At 52.4% G+C, this 23,613-nt stretch overlaps 2 protein-coding genes across 2 annotated transcripts in view; one reads left to right on the top strand and one right to left on the bottom strand.

The window, feature by feature from the left end:
• Gtf3c1 (general transcription factor IIIC subunit 1) overlaps positions 1–4,547 on the top strand; it is an 80,373-nt gene extending 75,826 nt beyond the window's left edge. The window contains exons 34-37 of the mRNA XM_045131851.1: positions 447–885; positions 1,456–1,507; positions 2,362–2,551; positions 3,369–4,547. Of these exons, the coding sequence (XP_044987786.1) occupies positions 447–885; positions 1,456–1,507; positions 2,362–2,551; positions 3,369–3,602 (915 nt within the window). The 3' untranslated portion in view covers positions 3,603–4,547. The remainder of the gene's footprint in view (positions 1–446; positions 886–1,455; positions 1,508–2,361; positions 2,552–3,368) is intronic.
• A 4,841-nt stretch (positions 4,548–9,388) lies between these two features.
• Il21r (interleukin 21 receptor) lies at positions 9,389–23,189 on the bottom strand. Its single transcript, XM_004668355.3, has 8 exons — positions 23,138–23,189; positions 20,356–20,461; positions 18,679–18,878; positions 15,130–15,284; positions 14,077–14,251; positions 13,300–13,399; positions 12,228–12,312; positions 9,389–10,821 (listed from the first exon to the last, which is right to left on the bottom strand). Exons 1-8 carry the CDS (start codon positions 23,181–23,183, stop codon positions 10,063–10,065), a joined length of 1,626 nt encoding a protein of 541 aa, XP_004668412.2. The 5' UTR covers positions 23,184–23,189; the 3' UTR covers positions 9,389–10,062.
• Positions 23,190–23,613: the final 424 nt, after the last annotated feature.

Consider the following 23,613-nt stretch of genomic DNA (forward strand, 5'->3'; position numbering starts at 1 on the left):
TGCCCAAGCAGCCCATCCCAGACCTGTACTAGCTAAGTGTAAGTCCTGGGCTCCTGCTGTCAGTGGCATCATGGGGCTTATGCGAAAACAGAGTGATAGTGCATCCTCGATGGCAGCAGGACAGGAAGTGTGAGGAGAATGCTGTCTGTCCTGAACTGATGACCACTTTTGTGGAAAGGCACAGTAGACTTGGGTGTTAGGCCTCATGGGAACATGAGCCGGGCAGGAGACTGATGGATACCGGCTATGAAGGAGCAGCTGTGTGATAAAGTTGGCATACTGTGTTGAGAACAGCTGCCCAGAACTGAACAGAAAAAGCTTGTTGAGGGACACAGCTGTTGGCAGGACACTTGACACTTCTTTGAGGGGTACCATCCACTCGTTACCCACTGATCATACCATACACTCCTGTTCTCAGACAGACCCATGGTTTCTCCTTCTCATAGGACCTCTTGAGGTGGAAACAGGTGCTGGAAGTCGGGGGCAACACCGTGCGCCTAGTAGCCATGGCCTCTGCCCATCCCTGGCTTCTGCACTCAGTGCGGCTCAGGAGCACAGAGGAAGCCTCCCAGGCCAGGGGCTCTGAGGGACCTAGCAGCGAGGACAACCCTTCTGAAGGGCTGGCCGGGGCTTCTCGCAGCCCCCATAACACCAAGAGGCGTCGCTGTGCCAGTCAAAGCAGCGACATTGATGTTGACGGGGTCCCAAGGCTCCCTGCCAAGAGACCCGCACTCCAGGATATGTGTATGGCTACCAGCCCCAGGTCTGGGCCGGAACAGGCACTCAGAGACATGGGCCTGGGACAGGAGGACCAAGAGGGTATTGGTCCAGATCAGCTGAGCTGTGAATTACAGCTTCCAGAAGAAGGGTCCGAAGACCCCAGAGGTACCAACCATAATACCCCACCCACCATTCTCTGTTCCCTACTTGTCTGGCCTAGCCCTGCATCTGGGTTTGGGAACCTGCTCTGCCACACAGGGGCTTCAGCTGATCACAGCTGGCCTCAAATGTATGTCCACTAGAGAGTAAGTATTCCCTGCCAGCACGGTTGTGACAGACACAGTGCCAGGCCTTGTGTGTGAGGTTCTTGCCACTGAGCACGCTCTGTTGGTTGCCTCACAAGGCCTTTCCCCATGAGGCCTGGATACTGCCCTTCCTTTGGGTTATTTTTGCTTGAGGGTTTTATACATGCCCCTATGGTTAGGGATCTTGGGTGGGAAATGAGGCACTCACTACCTCCCCATGTGCCAGGGTCCCTTGGAGGTAGATGGCTGTGCCACCTGCACTGCTGTTTTGGCTCTGTGTTGGATGTGCTGGCACCAGGAATAGCACTCTTTGTAGAGGATTGTCCTTTAGGCCACTGCTTTGTTTGTTTTGGTACCTTTTCATTGAAGAGAGGAGTAGATGGCCTCTTGCTTAGCCTTCTAAGTCCCTACCATCTTTTCTTTGTTTCAGGGCTTATGGAAAGCAGTTTGGCCAGTGGCCTGGCCCAGGCGATGTGGGAGAGGTGAGTGGGGGTTCCTGGCTTTAGCTCCCAGGCTGATGACCCAGTGTCAGTGACTAGTCTGGGGCTCCTTCACTATGATACAGGCAGTGGTTTGTCCACTGTGGGCAAGGAGCAGCCATGTAGGTATTGGCACAGTACCCACAGTGTTCCTCCAAACTGGCTGCCACCTTCGCCAAGAAGCCTGAAATGCGTGCTTTCTTTCGTGCTTCACAGAGGCCTTCCACAGTCCACTGTGCCCTCTTTGCAGATGAGATGACCCAAAGAGGTGCTGCCCTTGCCCAAGGTCACTCAGCTAGCATGTGACTGGAGTACCTCAAACTCCAAACTACCGGCCTAGGGCAGCCTCTCCTCCCTGCAGTTGAGAGGGGGCATTTGGGACATTTGTGCCCATCAGGAGGGCTAGACCCCTCCCTGCTTGAGTTCCACAGAGCCCTCCTGGGATGCTTCTCTCCATGTGTTTGTAGGTTTGACTTGGCAGGGCCTTCTGCTCTGAGTGTGGCTCCCAGGGTTCAGATGGGACCTTCCCAGGGCCCAGCCATGGCTGTCAGAGCCACTTTTCCATCCATTGGAGGTTCATGCAGATCAGCCCAGTGCTGGTAGCAGCCTGTGTTCAAAGAGCCCATGTCTGGACCATGCCCTAGGGTTAAAGGTCCTCTGTGAGGACCATGGGGAGGAGCCACATCAGCTGCACTGTGAGCGATTGTCCCACCAGGGGTTAAGAGAAGCCAGAGGACAAAAGGTGGTGGTCAGCAGCCCTGTGATCAAGGCCTCCCTGAGACCCAGTGGCCTGCCTGTGGCCAGGGTGTTCCCTCATTTGCCTTGCTAAACCCTGATATTAAGTGTCTGTCCTGCAGGGGTGAGAAAGTGTGCTTCATTGGCCGCCCATGGCGCAGCGTGGATGGGTCCCTGAACATTCCTGTGTGCAAGGGCATGATGGAGGCCATGATGTACCACATCATGAGCAGGCCCGGCATCCCCGAGAGCTGCCTGCTGCAGTACTACCAAGGTGTCCTGCAGCCCGTCGCTGTGCTTGAGCTGCTCCAGGTGGGGCCCAGGGGGTGCAAGTCACCTATGGTGGTGGCATATAGAGAGGGGTGAGTTCCATGGAAGGTGGTAGTGGCCAGGATAGGGCCAGGTCCTGAAGAGCCTTCACCCTAGGTGTCCCACCTCCATCCTGTTTGACCATCAGCAGAGGGGTCTGCCTCTATCCCAGGTGCTCTTGGTTTTCTTCTCTCTGAGCCTGCTCCCCCCGTACCTCAGTCACACACACACTTACTGAACTCCCTGTCCCTCTATCGGTTCAGTTTCCTACCCAGCCCTGCTATTGCCCAGGCTGAGGAGCAAACAGCCCTCCTCACACTTACACTCTACCAGGGTCACATGCTCACAGACCCTTGGGAGCCCGGCAAGTAATTGTAATGCAGCCATGAGGGGGGGTTGCAAGGAAAGCCAGGTTCTACATGAACTCTGCCCGTCCTCGCCCAGGCAGGTAGCTGCCTTGAGGTCCCACAGCCCAGGAATGAAACGCTCCAACAAACTTTGAACTCAACATTCAGTGAAACTCTGGACTTCTTAGCACATCCAGGCCAGGCAGAGCCCCATGAGGGGTCAGTCAGGCTGATCAGAAGCTCTCTCTGCCCTTTTTGGAAGAACTATCCTCTGGAGGTGACTCCCATTCTACCACTCCTCCTCAGCCCCCTTGACTTAAACCCTTGTGTTAGGTTCTGCCGGCCTCTTAAGGCCAGATTTGGGTGTCCCTTGCTCTGGGAACAGCTCCCTGGTAGAATGCATTTCATAAATGCCAGAAAACCACATTCCCCAAGTAAGTAGAACCCCTTGTAACCCTTGTGTCTGTGTCCAGGGCCTTCAGTTCCTTGGCTGCATCCGTAAGCGCCTGTTGAGGAAGCCAGCAGCCGTCACACTCTTCTCCAATCCTTTGTTGGAGACTGCCAAGGCCCAGGAGGTTAGTGAGGCCGAGGCATCCTCTTGCTCCGAGAGCTACATGGCCTTCTATGAACCCACAGTGGACTGCACCATCCGCCTGGGCCGCATCTTTCCACACGATGTCAACTGGAACAAGTGGATCCACTTATAAAGACTTAGGTCATCTCCCAAAAGCACACCCTTGGCTGATGGACCCCATTCCCCCCCCCTCCCGCCCTGAGCCCTGGGGCATTATCTGTGTTCTGCCATCCTGAGCAGAGTGTCTACTGTCCACCTGCTTTGACACTTTCTGGACTGCCCCATTGAACCTGTCCACCCCACCTGGTCAGGTGGGGCAAGGGGTAGAGCAGCTGCCAGGCGACTTTGGTTCGGCTGCTCTTGCTCCCTTGTCTGCGCAGCACAGCCTTTCTGCAGGCCCATTGTCCTGCTCTGAACCCAGACCCCAGTTGCTGTGGCTACTGCCATTGGAAGTAGACATGCCAGTAGGCCCTGAAACAACTGTGGACACCGGCCCCTCTCAAGGCCACCACACAGTTCTGACTTCAGCCACCCTGGCAGATCCCTGACAGCCCAAGTCCCACCTAGAAGAAGGGCTTTGAAGGGATGTGTCCCAACCCTGGAGCTGTGAGGGCATCCCTGCCTGCTAGAAATGAGGCACTGCAGGTTTTCCTTTTATTTGTTTTATTTTGGTCTTTGTGGTTTTGTTTTTCTTCTTTCTCATTTAGAAATAATTCGCCTGGCATGTATTTATTTATTTTTTAATTAAAGTAAGTCAAATGCATTTAGCCTGGTATGTTTCCCAGGCAATTGTTGATCCCCACGTAACTCTCTGCTTTCAGCCGTGGCTCAGCCAAACATGGCCACCCCACCCCTACCCCCACCTCTAGGAAAGAGAAAGGAGAAGGTTCTGGGCCCAGCTTTGTGGCTCATGGAGAGGTGAGTGTGCTGGCTTCAAGGACACAGCCAAACAACCCATCATCCAGTCCTAGGTCTATCCCTTCGTCATGGGAACACTCTCAGGCCTGCCAGACCTGTGAAGATACTTGTCCCATGAAATTTTGTGGCATGTGACATTAAAATATCTGGAGTTTTCACATTTTGGAGAAAAAATTTAGATTTCCATCTTTTCTTGAAATATTGAGACAGGGGACTTTTGCCCTCAATATATGCCATTTTGGAGTGCTGGGAGGAGGCTACTCCCCGCAGCTGGCCTGAGCCTTAGGATTTGACTCTGGAGAGGCCGTGGCACCTGATGGCCTCCCCCAGCTTGCAGATTATTCATCCTCCCTCAGCCATCTTGGACACTAGTCATCACTACAAGTCACACTCCTGTGAGGACAGGTGAGGGTGGATCTGATGGTGAAGCAAACCATAGCATCCCTTCTGCTTTCATGGGCTAGTGGAGCTGTATGTGTGTGCTTCCTACTTGTAACCCCAGCACTCTGGTGGATGGAGGAGGATCAGGAGTTCAAGGTTATTTTCAGCTACACAGTGAGTTTGAGGCCAGCCTGAGCTACATGAGACTCTCTGTCAAAAACATTTTAAGCCTGATATGCATATGATGTTCTGAGCAGACCAAGTACACAGCTCTGCACAAACAGCAGAGTAGTTACAGGCTGAGATGCTGGTAACAAACGAGGAAGGTGGCCTCTGTCTACAGGCCAGGGCATGCTAGTGACTTTGAGAACTGGAAGTATGTGCCTGAGCTGTAGAAGTTCAAAGTTAGAAGGAAAAGAAATGTCATGCACCAAGAACTTAACAACAAATCTCATGAAAGGGCCTTCTTTATCCCCCAGCGCATTGTACGGTGGTGGCTCCCAGCCTTGCCCTTCCTGTCATCAAGGAGGACAGGAATACCAGGCCAGATGAGCATGTCTTCTCAAACTCAGCCTGCCGCCCACACAGGAACCACATGTCCATGGCTCTGTGTCCTCTGTTTGCTAGGCCCTCCTCTCTTCTCTTCCCAGTTTCCCTAGATGTGCGTTGTACAGATCATTCTTCCATACATGGTTCAAGCCTCTGCCTGCCTATCTAGAGCATGCCTAGGCCTATTGTGTTTACACACATGTGTGCACCTTGGGAAGCATGGGTCTACCATGCCATTAGTGCAGTTTGCTCTCTCTACGACACCCCTTGCACATCTGTGTCTTCCCACACAAAGTTCCTCAGGTCTGCAGAGCCACCCCAGTACTGGGTTAGAAACTTACTCTTTCCGTCATGGTGATGGCTTCCACCCCAAGCAGGCTGGAGGTTAGACCCTCTTCCAAGCTGTCAGATGGTGCTGCCAGAAGCCACCCCCAGTTCCAGTACTGGACACAAGGGGGCAGCAGCAGCCCAGTCACACTTCCAACAGTGGTGCTTATCCCATTAGATAGAAGACCTGTGAAAACTGCCTGGGGTCAGGTGACCTCACCATCAAAAGTATCCCAGCTCTAGACACTTTTTACATAGAACTAGTCTCACCACAGTCCTAAAATGTGATCTGTTTACCTATTTCATATATGAGGAAAGTGAGGGCCCAGGAGATTAAAACAGCTCCCATTAGACTGGAAGCTTTCCAACCAGGCTGCCAGCATCAGAACCACATGACACCACACTGGGTGATCAGATGGGAAGTGGACAGTGCTTGGTAGGGAGAACAGGTCAAGCTTTCTTATTGGGCTCATCAGTTGAGGAAAGAAAACCCTTCAGATTTATTGCCACTGAGTGGAGTGAGGGAAGCAGGACCCAAGTTGCGTGGGGTCCAGGCAGTGGGGGAAGGCTTCCTTCTGCAGACTTCCTAAGACCATCTTCTTTCTGCGCTGTCTTCAGGCTGGAGGACTGGTGTTCACCCCTCTCTGCCATTCCTCCATGTTGCTGAGCAACTGCTCCGAGCCTGCACAATCTGACTTTGGGCCCCACTTCAGGGGCAGTCGGTAGACAACTCAAGTCCAGGATGGATGTATTAATTCCAAGATGGATGTATCAATACATGTTTAGAGAAAAGCAAAAGCAGGCCAGTGGGTGTTGCAGTTTGAAATGTAAGCCTTGTGAAGGCTGGTCCCCTTAGGTGACATGACACAGACAACCCCACCTACTTCTGTGAGCGTGTGGATGTCCCTTCTCTAGGGTCTTCATTGTTGGGATTCCATACTTGTTCTGCACTGCCCGCAAAGCAAGGTGCATTGCCCACCACTCATCTTGCAACCGCCCATGTCCTGAGCTTGGTTCCTACAATGCATGTGGGGCTGGGTGGGCTGGGAAAGGCTGCTCTGTGTAGCAGGGGCACAGGCAGGCCCAGTTGACCTGGACAGGAAGGGAGACCAGCCACAGACAGAAGGTGAGAGATCTTGTCATCCACCAGAGACTGGGGATAGAATAGAGCTCAGTGGTAGAGCGCTTGCCTAGCATGTGTGAGGCCCTAAATTCAATCCACAGTACCAACAAGGAGAAGAAACAGCTTGTCCCTAACTACACACCACAGCTGGGGCTGGGATGGTCTAGTGACCCCTCCCAGAGTTAGGACAGCAAGCAGCAGGTACCTACAGGTGTTTGCTAAGAGGGCTAGGGTTGGTTGGTTTGGGGGTTTTTTGTTGTTTGGGGGTTCAGTTGAGGTAGAGTTTATCTGTAGCCCGTGGTAACCTGGAATTCACTATGTAGTCTCAGGCTGGCCTCAAACTTCAGGGCTCCTCCTGCTCTGCCTCCCAAGTGTAGTATTAAAGGTGTGTGCCACTATGCCTAGCGAGGCTTAGCTTTTTGATCTGATGTCTTTTGCAGTGCAAGGCTAACAAGGGCTGGAATGGGATCAGATGTCCAAAGTCCAGGGTCTGACTCATTTTTAATTTGGGGACTGACCTTAGCAGAACTCCTCCTGCAGTCAGAAATGGCTCTACCTCCTCAGCCAAATGGGCAAAGTAGTAGAGCCTGGGGAATCTGCAGAGTATGTGGCTATGAACCCTCCTTCCTTGCAGAGAGGGTCAACAACTCTTGTCCAGCCTTAGGTGACAGGACCTCCCTCCCCCAGTTGCTCCCTGGTCCTTGGCCTACCTGAAGGCTACAAGAATAACCAATGCACCTTATACCTCCTATCTTTGTCATAGTCTGGCAAATGCATCCCCACTGGAGTCCTATCCTCGGTTTGTGCTAGCGGGGCTCCATCAGCAGCCAGCCACCTCTTCCCAGCAGGGTATCCTTTCCCATCCCTGTGTTTAGACTCACTTATTTCATAGTTTGAAATTGGCCACGGTGTCTTGAGTAAATCCTCAGGAGTGGTGTAGCTGGGTCACATGGCAGTTCTATTGTTAGTTTTCTGAGGAACCTCTCCATGGATTTCCATAGTAGCTGGACAGTTAACATTCCCACCAGCAGGATCTAAGGGTCCCCTTTCCTCCATATCCTTACCAGCATTTGTTGCCATTTGTTTCTTTGATGATTGCCATTCTGATGGGTGAGATGGAACCTCACTCAGTGGGAAGAGAGGTGAGAAAAGATGATGATGGGACATGGGATGTGTGCATAATGAGAGGCAATATACTTAAAGTATGCTTGCATGGAAATGGCCCTATTCAACTCGATAAAATAATAAATAAAAGAAATATGTCAGAATGGAAGAACTGATACAATAGAAACAAGCTGGGCCACAATCCAGGCCTTATTGGGGGTCTGCTGTGCCAGACTGAAGGAAGCAGTAATAAGGCAGGTGGGGGCTGGCCTCATGCTTGGTTCCCCCATGGCCAGCACCCGTCTCTATCCAGCTGCTCTTCCTTTAAGCCTCTCTTTCACCACCCTCCATCTGTCCTCCACCAACGAATAATCCACCCTTTCAGAGGATCCAGTCCTGGCCTCCAACTTTCCGCACCCACATTCACAATCCATGACCCTTCAAAATGTAGTCCACAGGGGTCCATACCTGCTCTAGGCCAAAGCCTCAGGCCTGAATGCTCTTACTCCACACACCCCAGTCTGGAGAGCTAAGCTGTTTGCTCCAGACAGCACCTGCAACCCAAGGCTCCCCAGAGGGTGTGAAACCACAGTACACCTAGGCCCCAGTGTCTTGGGGTGCAGTGGGGTGGGGCTGCCCACACATGCAGGAGTGGTGGTTTCTCTTTCATGCACCCATCTGAGCCTTACACCCTGATCCCAAGGTTCACAGTCCTACTGTTAAGACTAGTGGTGTTCTAGAACTCTCCAGCCCTGATCTAGGCATTGACTATACTCAGCCATTCACTCCAGCTACTCTGACGAGCCCAGGGAAGCCTCTCTCAAGAGCAATCTCTAACTTCCAGCCTAAGTCTGCCCTTGCAGCCAGGACAGCCAGAGATGGCTGGAGGTCATAACCAGGGTGAGAGTGTTCCTGCAAGTCTCTGCTGCTTCAGCCTTGCTTGGTCTGCAGTCACCACACAATGGCTGAGGTGGGCACCTCTGCAGGAAAACAGTCTACTTTCAAGAAGGAAAGAGCAAAGAGAGGGGGAGGAGAAAGGGAAGGAAGGACTGGACCATCTTATGCAATCCTCAGCTCAGTCCTATGCTACTCATGTCCAGAGAGGCACCTTCCAAACATTGCTAGGTATTATCTCAGCTTCTTCACTCACATTTCAACAAGCTCCCTGAGAAAGCGCTGGAAGCAAGGTGATTGCCCCCAAGATGATTAATCCCCAAGAAGAATAAAACGATGCTCTGGAAGTAGCCAGGGCAGAAGCTGGGTGCAGATTGTCTCAGAGCCCATGGGGTGGTTCTCACCACCCTCTTGCGTGTCCCCTGCCCTCCACAAGTGCCTCCACTGGGAGGGTCCTGTGAACACTACACCCCCACTCTCCCTCCCCACCGCCACAGCCACACACACCTAGCATCTACTTGGTGCTTGGTTAATATTTCCTGGATATTTAAAGAGTTTTTTTTTTTTTTTTAATGAGCAAAAGTCAGAAAAGGCAATATTGACTGGTGGGGCTGCTTCTGGGAGACAAGGCTGAGTGGGAACAAGTCTGGAGACCCCCAGGTGCCCTAGGCATGAGGGGGATGCCCCACAGGTGCCCAGGCTGTCTGTATGGGCCGCTGCTTACCTCCACCCACTCTGGGCATGCACCCAGTCCTGGAAGCCCACAGAAGACAGGAAGACAGAGGGCTGATGTGACAGAGACCATGCCTGCCTGAGCCAGAGCAGGCCATGCCAATGCTGCTGTCCAGTGAGGTGGACTTGCTCCAGGTTAGACAACCAGGAGCTATCAAAGCTAGGACTCTGACCTATACCACTAGGACCCCAAAGTTTTCTGTTCCTTCCCTGAGGAACAGCAATAATTACAGCCTAGACTTCTTGGGCATGGAGAAATGGGGTCTCAGAGATGAGGTTTGGCATCTGTCGTGAGTGTCCCAGGAAGCAGCCTGACATTTGCTTGAAAGCTGACTGCGGCCACCCACATGGTCACAGGGGAAGCAGCTGAGGCCTAAGTCCATGAGGAACATTGCTACTCACACGTGTGAATAGGCCAATGCATCAAAGCTGTACCTACTCATATGCATACACACACACATGTACACACTCACATGCACATATGCACTGTACACATTGGGCTCAGAGGACCACCTGGAGACCACAGGCTGCTGGCTTCTTTACATCACATCGCCAGTCAGTATGGCTAGTTGGCCTGGGGCACAGTGTCCATAGATGGAGGGGTCCTGACCACCCACTGGCGGATATAGCTCCGAGGTGGCTCTTCATTGTGGAGTCCAGTGAAGTCGCACTCTACAGGGCTGCCGCAATCTGAGCCCACAAAACCACTGTCAAAGGTGTCCATGTCCAGACCAGGTGGTGAGCCTGCCTCACTTTCAGAGACCCCTCTCAGGGACCTGCTTTCCCAGGGTGGCCCCACAGCCCAGTCTTCCTCCTCAGAGAGGGGCTGCCTCAGCCTGTCTAGGAGGCTGCCTGAGGGTCCTACCAGCCCAGGACCACTGCCTGAGACACAGCCATAGGACAGGAACATAGTTCCAGAGACTGAGAACAGGTCCTTCTGGCTGTGGCTGGGCTCCAGGCCAGCATCCAGGATCAGGGATGGGTAGCCTTCATCCCCATAGCTGCAGGGCCAGACACATAGACCCTCTGCATCCCCCACAGTCACTGTGTCAATGGACACCAGGCCATACGGCCGGTCCCTCTCCTTGGTGTAGGCTGAGCACCCTGGGCTGCCAGCTGCGGAGGGGGCTGGGCCCCAGTAGCCAGGCTCACAGACTCCATCACACTCCAGCTGCTCTACCGGCTCTGGTGCCTCCGGAGGCTTCAGGCCCTTGACTGGACTCAGGGACTGACAGTTATCACACATCTGCAGGTCTGAATGTATCACAGGACTCCAGGGTGCCAGCTCCAGGCTGGAGGCTGTGAAAGGGGTGCCCACCCATTTCTGTGAGAAAAATACAGTTATGGGGTGAGACGGGGAGAACAGGTATGTGGACAGAGCAGAAGACAGATGGACATAGTTAGAGATAGCAAGGGAGAAGAAAGTAACGGGTGGGGGGATAGCAGAAAGACGTATCAGGACCTTAAGGCATCCATGTTCAGTGCCTCAGGGACCCCTCCTGTGATAAGGCCTTGCTGCTCTCAGTAGCCTGCTTACTGATAATCAGGGCACTTGGCTTAGGGTCAGCAGGACGTAGGGGCAACATTCCTGAGTCAAGTTACCGGGACATGAGTTCTGAGTGGTAGAGCCCCTAACTTGTCCGCTGACTATTCCTGAAACCTCTCATTCTCTGGCTTGCATATTCCCATTACAGGGGACATTCAGCCAGGGCAGAGCCGGACCCTTCTGCTCATGGTGCTATCCTCAGTGCCTGGCATACAGTAGGCATACAATAAATGTTTACGATCTGAGTGGAGTATATCAGTGGAAAGACTTTGGGTGGTGCTGGACTGGGGCAGTGGTCCTTAAACTTTGAGGACCCTCCCTCCCCTCACCTGCCTGTTATCAGGATCCCACCTAGTCAGCAGGGACCACTCCCAAGAGTGGGACCCTCTGCTTCAGAGTAGATCTCCTCATGAAACATTTCAGAACTGCATTGTGCCCTCACCCCAGATTTGGAGTCACTTCTTAGCTATGTGGCCTTGAGCTGCTCCCTTAACCTCCCTGGGCCTCACTTCCCTCGTCTCTGGAACAGACCCACCCATGGCGGTGTGCTGAGGATTGAGTGAGGCCGGCTACGGAGCTCCCTGCCGAGGCGAGAGAGCACGCGGCACACGAAAACCTGCGAGGCCAACTCCAAATGTGCGTGGCCTGGAGCTTTAGCAGGGCGGAAGGAGTGAGGTCTGTGTGGGGTGGGGACCAGACTTCTGCTCTGCTCTGGAGGTCTCTGATGCTCAGCCTTCTGAGAACCCGAAAGTTGGAGATAGTGCCTGCAGGAGCTGTTCAGAGCGGGAGCTGGGCTGCTGTAGGAGGCTGCCCCTGCCTCCCTGCCACAGCCTCTTTTGCCCCAGCCCTTGCTCTGGTGGCTGTGTTGAGCAGTGTTGGACAAACATCCTGTCCCCAGGACTCCCTCTCCAACACAGGTCAAGGGCACTGCAAGAAACTGCAGGGGCCCAGTTCATGCCCCCAGGGCCACCTGGCTTGGCTTTCCCCAGTGTGGTCAAGTCTGGGAAGAGTTCTGCACCACAAGCACGACTGTCTGTACCTTGCAGATGAGGAGACTGAAACCTGGCTCCAAGTCAGGCCGTGGCCTGCGTGCTCTGGGCCTACTGGGGTGGTCTGGAGTTTAGGGTGAGGGTGTGGCTGGGCTCCCCAAAAGGACCAAAGTTTCCTCCCAGGGTGAGGCTCACCTTGAAGTTCCCATCATTGTCCATGTATAGGGGCTGAAAGAAGCGCTTTGGGCTGGGCACTGGTGCCCACACTGTCTTCCACAGCCTGTACAGACAGAACTTGGGTCACTCGGATGCTCACTCCCTTACTTGGTCCTGTAGAAGATTCCATACCTTCCACAGCCCAGCTGCCTGCTGCTTCCCTGCCTGCCACAGGCCTGTTTGCATATCAGTAAAACAGGAGCAATGGACTCCTCCGACTTCCTGCAGAGGCCTAAATTCCAGGCTCTATAGCCTATTGCAGGTCGGGCAATACTGTCCCACTGGGCCTTGACTTACTGGTCTACCAAGGCAGAGGGCTCTGCTCAATCAGCTATTTCCCCCCATCTATCTCTCCCCTTGGAATTCTCTGTCCCAAACTTGGAACATCTAGACCAAGGCAGAAACAATGACTGATGTGTGCTGAGCCTAGATGCCTGCCTGCTTGGCAAAAGCTCTGCACAGCTGAAACCCTGTATGTAAAACAGATGTGTAGGGGCTGGAGAGATGGCATAGTGTTTAAGGTGTTTGCCTGTGAAGCCAAAGAACCCAGGTTCGATTCCCCAGTACCCAGGTAAGCCAGATGCACAAGGGGGCGCATGTGTCTGGAGTTCTTTTCAGTGGCTAGAGGCCCTGGCACACCCATTCTCCCTTTGTCTCCTTTCTCTCTCTCCTTACAAATAAAATAAATTTAAAAAAAAAAGACAGATGTATATAAACACGCCCCTTGAAACAGAGGAGTTGGGGAGAGATGGGTTATCACTCCTCAGGGCTCAATGCTTATTCTCTGGATATGGTCTTGGTTTCCATTCTATCTCCCCTACCTCATAGCTGTGTGACGTTGAGCAAGTTCCTCACCCTCTCGGTATCTTGGTTTGCCCAGGTGTGTACCATGTTGAGCTTATAGGACTGCTGTGAGGATGAGGTGAGCACTTGGCACAGCACACAGCTCATGGTACACTGCCATCCTTTCTCTCCCCCTGAGTGGGTTTGGATCAAAGGGGCTATGGCCCAGGTCGACCCCTTCCCTGCCTCCCTGGTTTCCAGCCCTCACCTCCAAGGCAGGTGGATCTTCAGGCCCAAGAAGGCCAGAATGGGAGCCAAGCCAACCAGGAAGAGTAGCAACAGGTGAGGGTCCCAGCCTGCTCGGTGCTCTGCACAAGAAACAAACCATGAGTCTAGCAGAAACAAGGCCTCCCAGAAACACATGGTGGGAGTGGAAGGATGGGGGGGGGGCTGGCTTCTGATCCTGCCCCATCCTGCTCAAGTGATCCCTCAAAAGCCCTTGTATTAGTGGTGCTGTCCCCCTCCTGAGGCACTACTGGGAAGATATGAGGAGGAAGGGCCTACTGGGAGGAGCTTAGGTCACTGGGTACACCTGGAAGGATATTGTGACCCTGGTTCCTCCTCTTTGCTTCCTAGCTGCCCACAAGTGAGCAGAACTCTTACACACTCCCATCATGATGGACTAGGCCATCATGGGCACAACACAACAGGGCCACATGACGACGTATGGAACCCTATGTTGATGATCTCAAGCATTTTACTGGTGATTAAAAGCTGATTAACATCTCTAACCCCAGGCAAGTGATGTTGCCTTTCTGAGTCTTAGTTCCCTCATCTGTAAAATGGGAGCAAGTACTCTCACTTTAGCACTAGGAGGGCCAAATGCCCCAACAGGAAAGGTAGCTGCCTACAATGCCAAATGTACGTCAGGGGATGAGTAATGCAATGCACATCTCCTAGCCGTGCCTGGATCCTCTGGCTCTGGGATTCTGGACCAGCACAAGATTTGCTCCTGAATGAGACATCCCTCCAGCTTCACACCTACCCTCAGCTTGGGTCTGAAAGATGACTGGGTCACTCCACTCACTCCAGGTCCCCTGGAAATATGCTGGCTGGGTTGCTGCCCGCACCCTCAGCTGGTAGTTGGAGTCTTTGCGGAATTCCCCAGGAAGGAGAGAGGCATGGTTTGTGTCCACTGAGATCAGCTTGGTCACCGGACTCTGCCAGGACAGAAGGGACGCAGCACTCAGAGTCACCCGTGCCAGCGCCGCTCAGTGGGGCTGGGTGTCCCTTCTCCTGCAGGGACTTGCCAGGTGTAGCAGGAAGCACCTGTCCCTGGCTATGACTAGAGCCATCTGGGTGCAAAGCTGTGCAACTTCCCTCCCAGGCTTCTCTCTGCCCCTGCTCACTCCCTAGGAGTCCCGGGGAGAGCCACGGGCACTCCTGTGCGTCACTGTTTGGGAACACACAGACAATAGGCACCAGGGGATTCTGTGACAGCTGAGGTCTGTCCCAACTGATGCCAGTCTCAGACAGTAGTCCTCTCTGAAGTCTCAACTATTGTGATCTTGTCAGTGGATGACTATGCAATGGAAGTCTTCCTGAGAACATTCTAGATGATGGTTTTTACAGAAATCTTCAACTGGGATCATTCTAATGAATGGATAATTCGATAGCCCCACATCTGTGTCTAACTGTGGGACTCGAACTCCTGAGATGTGCCCTTGACACAAACAGCACCTCTGAAACTTTGCCTTCTAAACAGAGGCTCTCTAACACTGGACCTCTTGATGGCTAATGCTTTTGGGACGCTCCCGTGATGGCCACCTATGCAAGTGGAAGGCTCCCAAAAGCCACTCCACTGTGACTATCCAAGGTAGGACCTGGGAAGTGGGGGAGGAAGCAGGGACAGGGAGGGAGGCTGTGAGGGGTCTTCTGCCCCAGGGAGAAGGATGCGAAGGACCACGTGGATGGTTGGGGTCGGGGACAGCCCATGTTCCTGGCCCTTTGACTGTGACTGCTCAGCTGTCACTTACACACCCTCTCCTGCCTGGATGCTCCTCCCTCCTCTCCCAGCCTCAAAGTTGGGGCCCCTCACCAGAGACAAGGGGTCCCCTAGGTTCCGGTACTGAAGCTCATACTGCAGTTTGCCCCGTAGCACGTAGGAGGCAGAGTCTTCATAATGCGAGCACCAGGAGACATTATAGTGTCCTGAGAAGGTCACGGTCACATTGAAAGGAGGAGCTGGCTTGACTTAGAGGAAAAACCCAAAAAGATAAAACAGGGTGATTATCTGCTGCTGGTAAAGCATTTCCCTCCTGACCAAGATGAGGTAAGGGTTAGCTTGACTGAGGGCACAGCTCCCCCTGGCCCCCACCTCACTTTACTTAGAAGAGACACAGGCTGCAAGCTCAGCTGCAGGCAAGTGACGGAAATGACGAAGCAGGTTTGGGAACTATGAAAAGAGAAAGCACCAGGCTTAGAGGGGGCAACTCAGACTCTAGCTCAGCCCATGCCAGCTGGTGGTGGGCACACAGACCAGGAAGCTCAACCCCTTCTAAGAAGAAAAGGAAAAATAAAAGGAGCAAAATGGATGGCGTGTGGAATCTCTCATTTTATTTATTTTATTTTATTTTTTGGTTTGTCAAGATAGTGTCTCAATCTAGTCCAGGATGACCTGGAATTCACTGTGTAGTCTCAGGGTGGCCTTGAACTCACGGCAATCCTCCTACTTCTGCCTCCCAAGTGCTGGGATTTGTGTGCCACCATGCCTGGCAAATCTCTCATTTTAATCTCTCGCTTTTCTTTTTTGCCTGTTCAAAGTCATTTTTGTGTATGAGTGTGCACATACATGTGTGCACACACATGGGCATGCACTAGGGTTTTTTCCACTCCAGATGAATACAAGATGCTTGTGCTGCTTGCCACCTTTTGCATCTGGCTTGATATGCGTGCTGTGGACTCAAACCCTGGACCAGCAGGCTTGAAAGCCAGTGCCTTAAACTGCTGAGCCATTCCCCCATCCCCAAAGGTAGATCTTAATGCAAAAACTTTCCAAACAACATGCTGGTCAGATTCATTTAAAAAAAAAACCAAAAACTTCTATTCTAAAGAATAGTACCCATAGCTGGATGTAGGGGCCACACCTGTGACCTCAGCACTCAAAAAGCTGAGGCAGGGCTGGAGAGATGGCTTAGCAGTTAAGCACTTGCCTGTGAAGCCTAAGGACCCCGGTTTGAGGCTCAATTCCCCAGGACCCACATTAGCCAGATGCACAATGGGGCGCACGCATCTGGAGTTCATCTGAAGTGGCTGGAGGCCCTGGTGTGCCCATCCTCTCTCTCTCTACCTGCCTCTTTCTCTCTCTGTCTGTCACTCTCAAATAAATAAATAAAAATAATAAACAAAATTTTTTTTATAAAGCTAAGGCAGAATTATCATCAGTTTAAGGCCAGCCTGGCCTACTGAAAGAAACTTTATCTCAAAACACAAAACTAAGTATATATTATTATTATTTGCTGTTGTCAGCTCCCCCGAGGAGAGGAAGATTCTAGGAGCCCTCCTTGGCTGAGACCTAGCCCCTCTGCTCTGTGCCCAGTACACTAATCCTTGTGGCCCTGAAAGTCGGGCTTGACTGTCCTCGTCTTTCATACACGCAATGTGTGTGCAGGCTGACCTCTGCTGTTTACTCCGCCAACCCGGCCCAGGGGCGGGTGAAGGTCAGGGCCTTCTCCCTGCAAAGTCCTGTCTGTTCTTATGTCTTGCAGAATCGAGGTAAATACAGCAGGTGGTCTCTCCAGGGATTGTTGATACAATGGGATTGTGGCCCTGCCCTCTGGCTCTGCTTCTCCCCTTGCCTGTCTGGCATTCTCAGATAGCCCTCTGTGACTCTGTTTACTCTCTGTCTCACTCTGGGCAATTCCCTGGAGTGGACTCCTTCTCCAATCTATGTCCCAGATCATAGAGGAGACTCAGGCAAGTCTATAGTGCAGCAAGGCTATCATTAGTATTTTTCAAATTAAGAAATGGACCTTGGGCTGGAGAGATTGCTTAGTGGTTAAGGCACTTGCCTACAAAGCCTAAGGATCCAGGTATAATTCCCCAGTACCACATAAACCAGATCCATAAGGTAGCACATGTGTCTGGAGTTGTTTGCAGTGATTGGAGGCTCTGGCGTGCCCATTCTCTATCTGCTTCTTCCTCTCTCTCTTTCTAATAAATGAATAATTTTTTTAAAGAAAGAAACAGGCTTTGGTCTGGAAAGATGGCTCAGAGGTTAAGGCAATTTTCTGCAAAGCTAACCACCCAGTTTGATTCCCCAGTCCCCATGTAAAACCAGATGCACAAAATGGCACATGCGTCTGGAGTTTGTTTGCAGTGGCAAGTGACCCTGGTGCACCCATTCTCTCTGTATCTCTCTCTGTTTGTAAATAAATAAATAAATATTAAAAATAAAATAAACAGACCCTGTGGAAATCCAAAAAGGAGCACTGAGGCTGTTAGTGAATGTGAAATGCACAGGGTCTCCATCTCAAGGCTAGAGGGAGAGACGGGCCTCACCGACCTTGAACTTGTGATCCTCCTGTCTCTTGAATGCTGGATAGACAAAACCTGCCTCATCACACTGGGCTCAATGGTGTGCTTCCCATGGGAGGCCATGGCTCTGCTTTGCTGTCCATCTACCCAGCACAGGACAGAGCCTAGGCTGGTTCCCTGTGTGAAGCGGGGTGGCTGCCAAGAAGTCTGAGGGTGCATTTCTAATTCTGTGTGAAAGAATTGGGAAAACTGAGTTTATGCACCTTTGAGTGTGGAGGGGGTATCTGTATGTACGTGTGTCTCACTGAAGCTTGTGGCAAGATACTCAGCAAGGTGGTTTGAGTCTGAACCCCTGGGGTGTGAATCCCAGCCAGACACATCCCCTAATCCAGGAGTCAGATCCAGCACCAGAGCTCAGGGCCAGGCTGCACAGGGAAAGGCAGGAAGCTCTGCAGGCTGTGTGCTGTGGAGATGGCTCCAGCACAGACAGGGACACACACACTCAGACATCTGGGCATACCCAGAGCCCACACATAGATACATAAACATGTAAGTGGAGACATAAGCACGTGGCCACACATATGCTTGTGCACACATCCTCAAGCCAAAGCTGCCTCCCAGGCCCTTCTTTTTCCTGCTCAGCCTTGGCTCTGGGGACAACCAAAGCACCTGCACCCTTTGCCCTTCTCCCCTCCAGAATGGAGGGAGGCCAGCCTTGTTAGGCCCTGGAGCTTACCATGGGAGAGGATCTAGCAGGTCGGGGTTGACACCTAATTGTCAAATATTGCCCCTTAGTGAACAGAGGTTAAAGATGCTTGCATGCAGAGACTGCTGGCCTGGGTTCAATTCCCCACATAAAGCCACATGCACCAAGTGGTACATGAATCTGGAGTTTGTGCACTGTGTCAAGAGTCCCTAGCACATCCAAATGCATTCTGTCCCTGTTTCTCATTCTCTCTCTCAAATAAATAACTAGAATATAAAGAAAAGAGTTTTTTAACGTGGTCCATCTACAAAGCAGAACTCCAAGGACAGTGGGTTGTAAGGGAGGGGAGAATGGGGTCCCACTCCACCAGGTCACCCACCCTCAGCTTGGTCCCATGGTACTCACTGCTGTGAGCCAGAACAAAGTTGCCGCACTTCTGGGAGTTGTTGCCGAGAGGGTCTGTCACGTTGACACTGAACATGTCGTCGGGCATGAAGTCAATCACAGGCATGCGGCACGTGCACTGTGCATGTGTGGCATTGTGGCCGGAACAGTGCTGGCTGCAGGAGGTAACCTCGTCCTCCAGTTCTTCGAACTCATCTTCCCTTCAGGAGCAGAGTGGCCAGTCATGGCTGGGAGCAGGGAGCACAGGGCTGGCAGGGACTGGAGGGGGGCTGAGGGTCACCATATCCAACTAGCTGGCCCCTTTCCAGGAATGGTGTCCCCTCCCTGCAGCATCCTGGCTGAGAGCTGAGTCCAGGCTTAGCTTGCACACCTCCAAAAGACCAGGAACTCACTATTGCACCCAGGGCAGCAGCTTGGGAAATTGGAGCATTCTTCCTAATCTGTCTGTTAGTCCCAACAGCTGGACTGCTGTCCTAAGGAAGGGGGTCCTCTTCCCTGCCTTTTTCTTCCAGCACCCACTGAACAGCTACAGGCCTGTGCTAAGAGCAGAGCACACTCACTCCCTGCTCGGGGTGTGGGGGGGGACTTCCAGGGATGATCATGACATGAAACTTTGGGAAACACTTCAGCATTTCAGCTCCCACTGGGCAGAAAGCATGGGGTTGGATGTATACACAGGAGTCCACAGATGTTTATTTCCCTACCTATGTGTTTTGTGTCTGCATACAATCACACTCCAAGACCACTATGGATGTCGGTCCTCCGTGGACTTTACTGGAATAGAAACTTCTACTGAACTATACTCCCCAACCCTCCAGCCTGCGATATGGTGCTGGCTGCATATTTGTTTTATTTATTGTTTTCCATCTTCCTGCCTCCCTCTGGCCATACCCAGCTTGCTGGTCCTCAAACATACCAGCTCTTTCTTCACTCAGGGCCTCTGCACATGCCATCAGATGTCCTGCCTGGGATGCCCTTTTCATGCCTCACTGGCCACCTTTTCTCATCCAAAAAGGCCTGCCTTGAACATCCAAACTGAATATCTCTTACTCCTCACTCTGTAGTCTACAGCTTTGCTGGTAGGATGGAGGGGCCATGGGCAGAAGGCTTTGGTGGGGAGGGAGGGACTTCAGCAATGACTCAGTATGTTTGTACTGAGTGAAGAGACTGGTGGGTACAGTGAAAAGCGGGTTTTCTTTACTCCACGTTGCACATGAATTCCTAAGAAAGTACTGACTGTGTGACCTTGGGCTAGTTGCTAAACCTCTCTGACCTTTGGTGGCCTCATCTGTAAGGTGCTGGTAAAAATTGTGGATGATCATATCATTCATGGCAAGCACAGAGCACCCACTGATTGCTTGGAAAATCACAGGGAGATCGTCCATCCAGAGTCTTTGACTCAGTCGGGCCTGTGTGGCCATGGGATTGGACAGGCAGCTTGTGCCCTCCCAGCCATGTGCTTTGGGTATATTCTGTGAGCCCTGTGTGGTCGTCTATCAGATGGATGCAATGGCTCTCAGTTCACACTTTTTCTGGGGGGACATTACTGAGCAAAGAGATGACCCCTTGGTAGTTGCTAAACTCCCCAAGAGTGCCATGAGGCCAGCTCCACCCTCCCAAGCCTTCCAGGCTCTATGAGTGGCAGTCCCGCCGAAGCATTGAGGCATGGCCACTTACCAGGTGACAGTGAGTGTGGCAGGATGGAGACCCCATGTCTCCACCAAACAGGTGATGGTCTGGAGGTAGTCTGTGTAGCACGTGAGGTTTGGGCAGCCACAGCCTCCTGGAGGGACAATGAGAGAGGGGCTTTGGTGGGGATGGAGGGACGTGGGAGGGAGGCTTTGCTAGGGTGGGAGGTATACTGGGAGGAAGGCTTGGTGAGGTGGCTGAGGGTGAGGACAAGGTGGGTGAGTTCCAAGCTTTGATGAATGAGCAGGTATTGTGGCGCACGCCTTTAATCCCAGCACTTGGGAGGCAGAAGTAGGAGGATCGCCATGAGTTCAAGGCCACCCTGACACTACTGAGTGAATTCCAGGTCAGCCTGGGCTAGAGAAAGACCCTACTTCAAAAAAAATATCAAAAAACAAAAACAAAAAGCTTTCATGAATGAACACTGTGGCCTGGGACACAAGAATCCTTGCCATTCGGAATTTTTGAGGGAGCTCAATCCTTTGAGGCTGGCTGAAGGGGCCAGCCTCCTAAGGAGGGAGCAGTTGAGTCCTCTGTCTGGGCCTCAGGGAGGAAGAAGCATGAGAGAATAGAGAACCTTGACCACCTACAAAAGTCTACCCTCCCACTGCTGCAACAGCATGGCCACCAGTCATTGGCCACTGAGATATGACCAGCAAGTGCCCTTGGGACACTGACTGGAAGTGTTAACCACCCTGTCATCACTCCACTTCTAAAAACAAAGGTATCCAGCTCATGGCGTGCCTGCCATCCCAGCACACAGAGGACAGGAGGATCATGAGTTCAAGGTCAGCCTGAGCTACATAGCCAGACTCTGTCTCAAAACAATAAAATAGAGCTGGAGAGCTGGCTCAGTGGGGTAAGTGTTTACGGCACAAGTATGAGCACTTCCTTCAACTCAGATATCCAGTGCCCAGATAAGACTGCCTGGCACGGTGGCACTGGGGAGGCAGGGATAAAACATCTTTGGAGGTCACTGGCTAGCTAGTGTAGCTGAATTGAGACCTTGTTTCAGAAATAAATGGACAGTGACTGAGGAAGACAGTTAGAATTAATCTCTGGTCTCCACATGCAGCCCTACACACGTGCATGTATGCTCACCGACAGGAACACACACACACTGCACACACATACACATACAAACACAGTAAAATATGAATTAATTACTGGGGGCTGGAGGGATGGCTCAGCAGTAAGGTGTTTGCCAGCAAGACCTAATGACTAGAGTTCAATTCCCAAAACTTATCCCCAAAGTTGGGATGAGAGAATGCGGGGGAGGGAGAGGGATAGGGAAAGAGAGTGTGGGGATAGAGAGCGTGATAAAGAAAGGAGAGAAAGAGACCGTGTGTGTATATGTATGGTGCTTGGGTGGGAACTCAGGACCTCATGCACTCTGGGAAAGCCTTCTGTCTATGAGCTACAGCATCAGACCGCAGCCCCAAGCTTAGGATAACACATAAGAACAGAGCTCGTGGGCTGCTGCTAGATAGCCTCCAGGGCCAGAGGAGCCCTATAGCCAGGCCCCCCTTGACATACCGCTTCACACAGGGAATGCTTAGCTCAGTGACTGCAGACATGGGACCAAACCGCCCTCGTCCTATTTAAGTTGGTGACACAGGGTTCCAGATTCCACACAGGCATGTAACTAGGGTGATGCCTGCACATGGAGCCACTCAAGACATGGCAGTGAGTTGGCCATAAGGATGCGTGACTGTAATCTCCACACTTGAGAGAATGAGACTACGGATACTGAGTTCAAGGTCAACCTGGGCTACATATTGAGACCCTGTCTCAAACAAAAAGCCTAAAACTAAATGAATAAATAAATAATAGTTAAGTAGGTCATGCTAAGATCTGCATGTGTGTGGTGTCTGTGTGAGGAGTTAGGGCTTCCAGGGTGAAGTCACCAGTCTGAGTCCCTAAGAGGCCAGCATGATATGAAGGTCTTCAGGCCCTGAGTGTCGAGCTCTGCAACTATGGAAACACAATTCTTTACATTTTGTTCCAGCAGCTCAAAGAAATGAGGCAGTCCATGAGAGCCACGCACCCATCCCATCCTGGCCTCAGCTAGACATTGACCCTGCCCGAATACTCTCTGAGCCGAGGTGTCCTCCACTAAAAACTGGACATGGTGGCAACACAGGACCATGGGCTTCAGGGAGCCCTAAGAAGGTGGTATGCTGGCCTCAGGGTACAGGAGGGACCTAGTATCTACTCCCATAGGGCATGAGGCTATCATATGGGGTGTCGCCACCAGAAAGGGAAAATAAAGCTGGGCATCTGTTCCCTGCAGGAGCTATTTGGGGCACTGAGCCTTTTGGTTAAAAAGAGAGAGAGAGAGAAAGAGCAAAGACTGCTGAGTGAGCAGAGAAGGTCAAGTTCCCTCTGCTGCTGAGCAGCCACGCCAGCCTCCTCATCTCCCCGAGCAGGCTGCCAAGGCCTGGACAGAGTTCCTGAGAGGAATCCCTGTCCTGCGGCTAACCTCTGCTCCCAGGGCTGCCTTTTAGCGGTTTGGCTCCTACTGCCTCTACCTCCCTCTCCTCACACCTACTGAGGATCCATGACCCAACTGAACAACACCTGGAGTCATTGCATAAACTTAGGCTAAACCATGGTAGACTTCTGCCCCGTGGCTGGCTGGGTCTGGCTGATAGCAAGCCAGCCACTTGACCAGTACTGGGGTCAGGTGAACAGGTACTGTAGGTTTGGAGTCAGTGGCTTGCCGCCCCTGCTCAGCTTTGTGGGGGGACATGGGGCCCTCACTTACCACCCTGGAGGATCAGTAGGAGCAAGGGGACAGCCAAGCCCTGTGGCATGCTGAGTCCCAGGCCTGCAAGAGAAGCACAGAGTGAGGTGAGCAAGCCAGCGCACAGCCCTGGGCAGTCATCTGCTCAAAAGGACAAATGCCAGGCTAGGCCCCAGGAAGACTTTTTACTGCAGTAGTTCTGCCCAGCGCCCCTGACTGAAGGAGATGGACAAGCTGCAGGGTCAAGGAAACGGCTCCAGGAAGGGCCCATAGACCTGTGCTGATGGGCCCTCCAGTACTTTGCCTGTCTGTCACTCCCAGCAGCTCTTTGCCTCCCTCAGGAAGGACCAGCCCAGGGGGGTCAGGACCGTCCATACCAGAGCGTCCCCCAGGGCGTAGCTGGGACCAGAACCTTGAGGGCCGTCATCCACGCAGGGCTCAGGTTGGACCCACATCTTTTCCCCAGACACCATCAGTGACCCCACAGTGAGAAATCCCTC

Source organism: Jaculus jaculus, chromosome 12 (genome assembly GCF_020740685.1).
Source record: "Jaculus jaculus isolate mJacJac1 chromosome 12, mJacJac1.mat.Y.cur, whole genome shotgun sequence".
In the NCBI taxonomy this organism is placed as follows: Eukaryota; Metazoa; Chordata; class Mammalia; order Rodentia; family Dipodidae; genus Jaculus; species Jaculus jaculus.

Coding starts and splice junctions, on each gene's coding strand:
- Il21r (XM_004668355.3), bottom strand. CDS start 23,183: ATGCCACAGGGCTTGGCTGTCCCCTTGCTCCTACTGATCCTCCAGG. Junction 20,462..23,137: donor GCTCCTACTGATCCTCCAGG/GTGGTAAGTGAG, acceptor TTGTCCCTCCAG/GAGGCTGTGGCTGCCCAAAC. Junction 18,879..20,355: donor GCCACACTCACTGTCACCTG/GTAAGTGGCCAT, acceptor CTGCTCCTGAAG/GGAAGATGAGTTCGAAGAAC.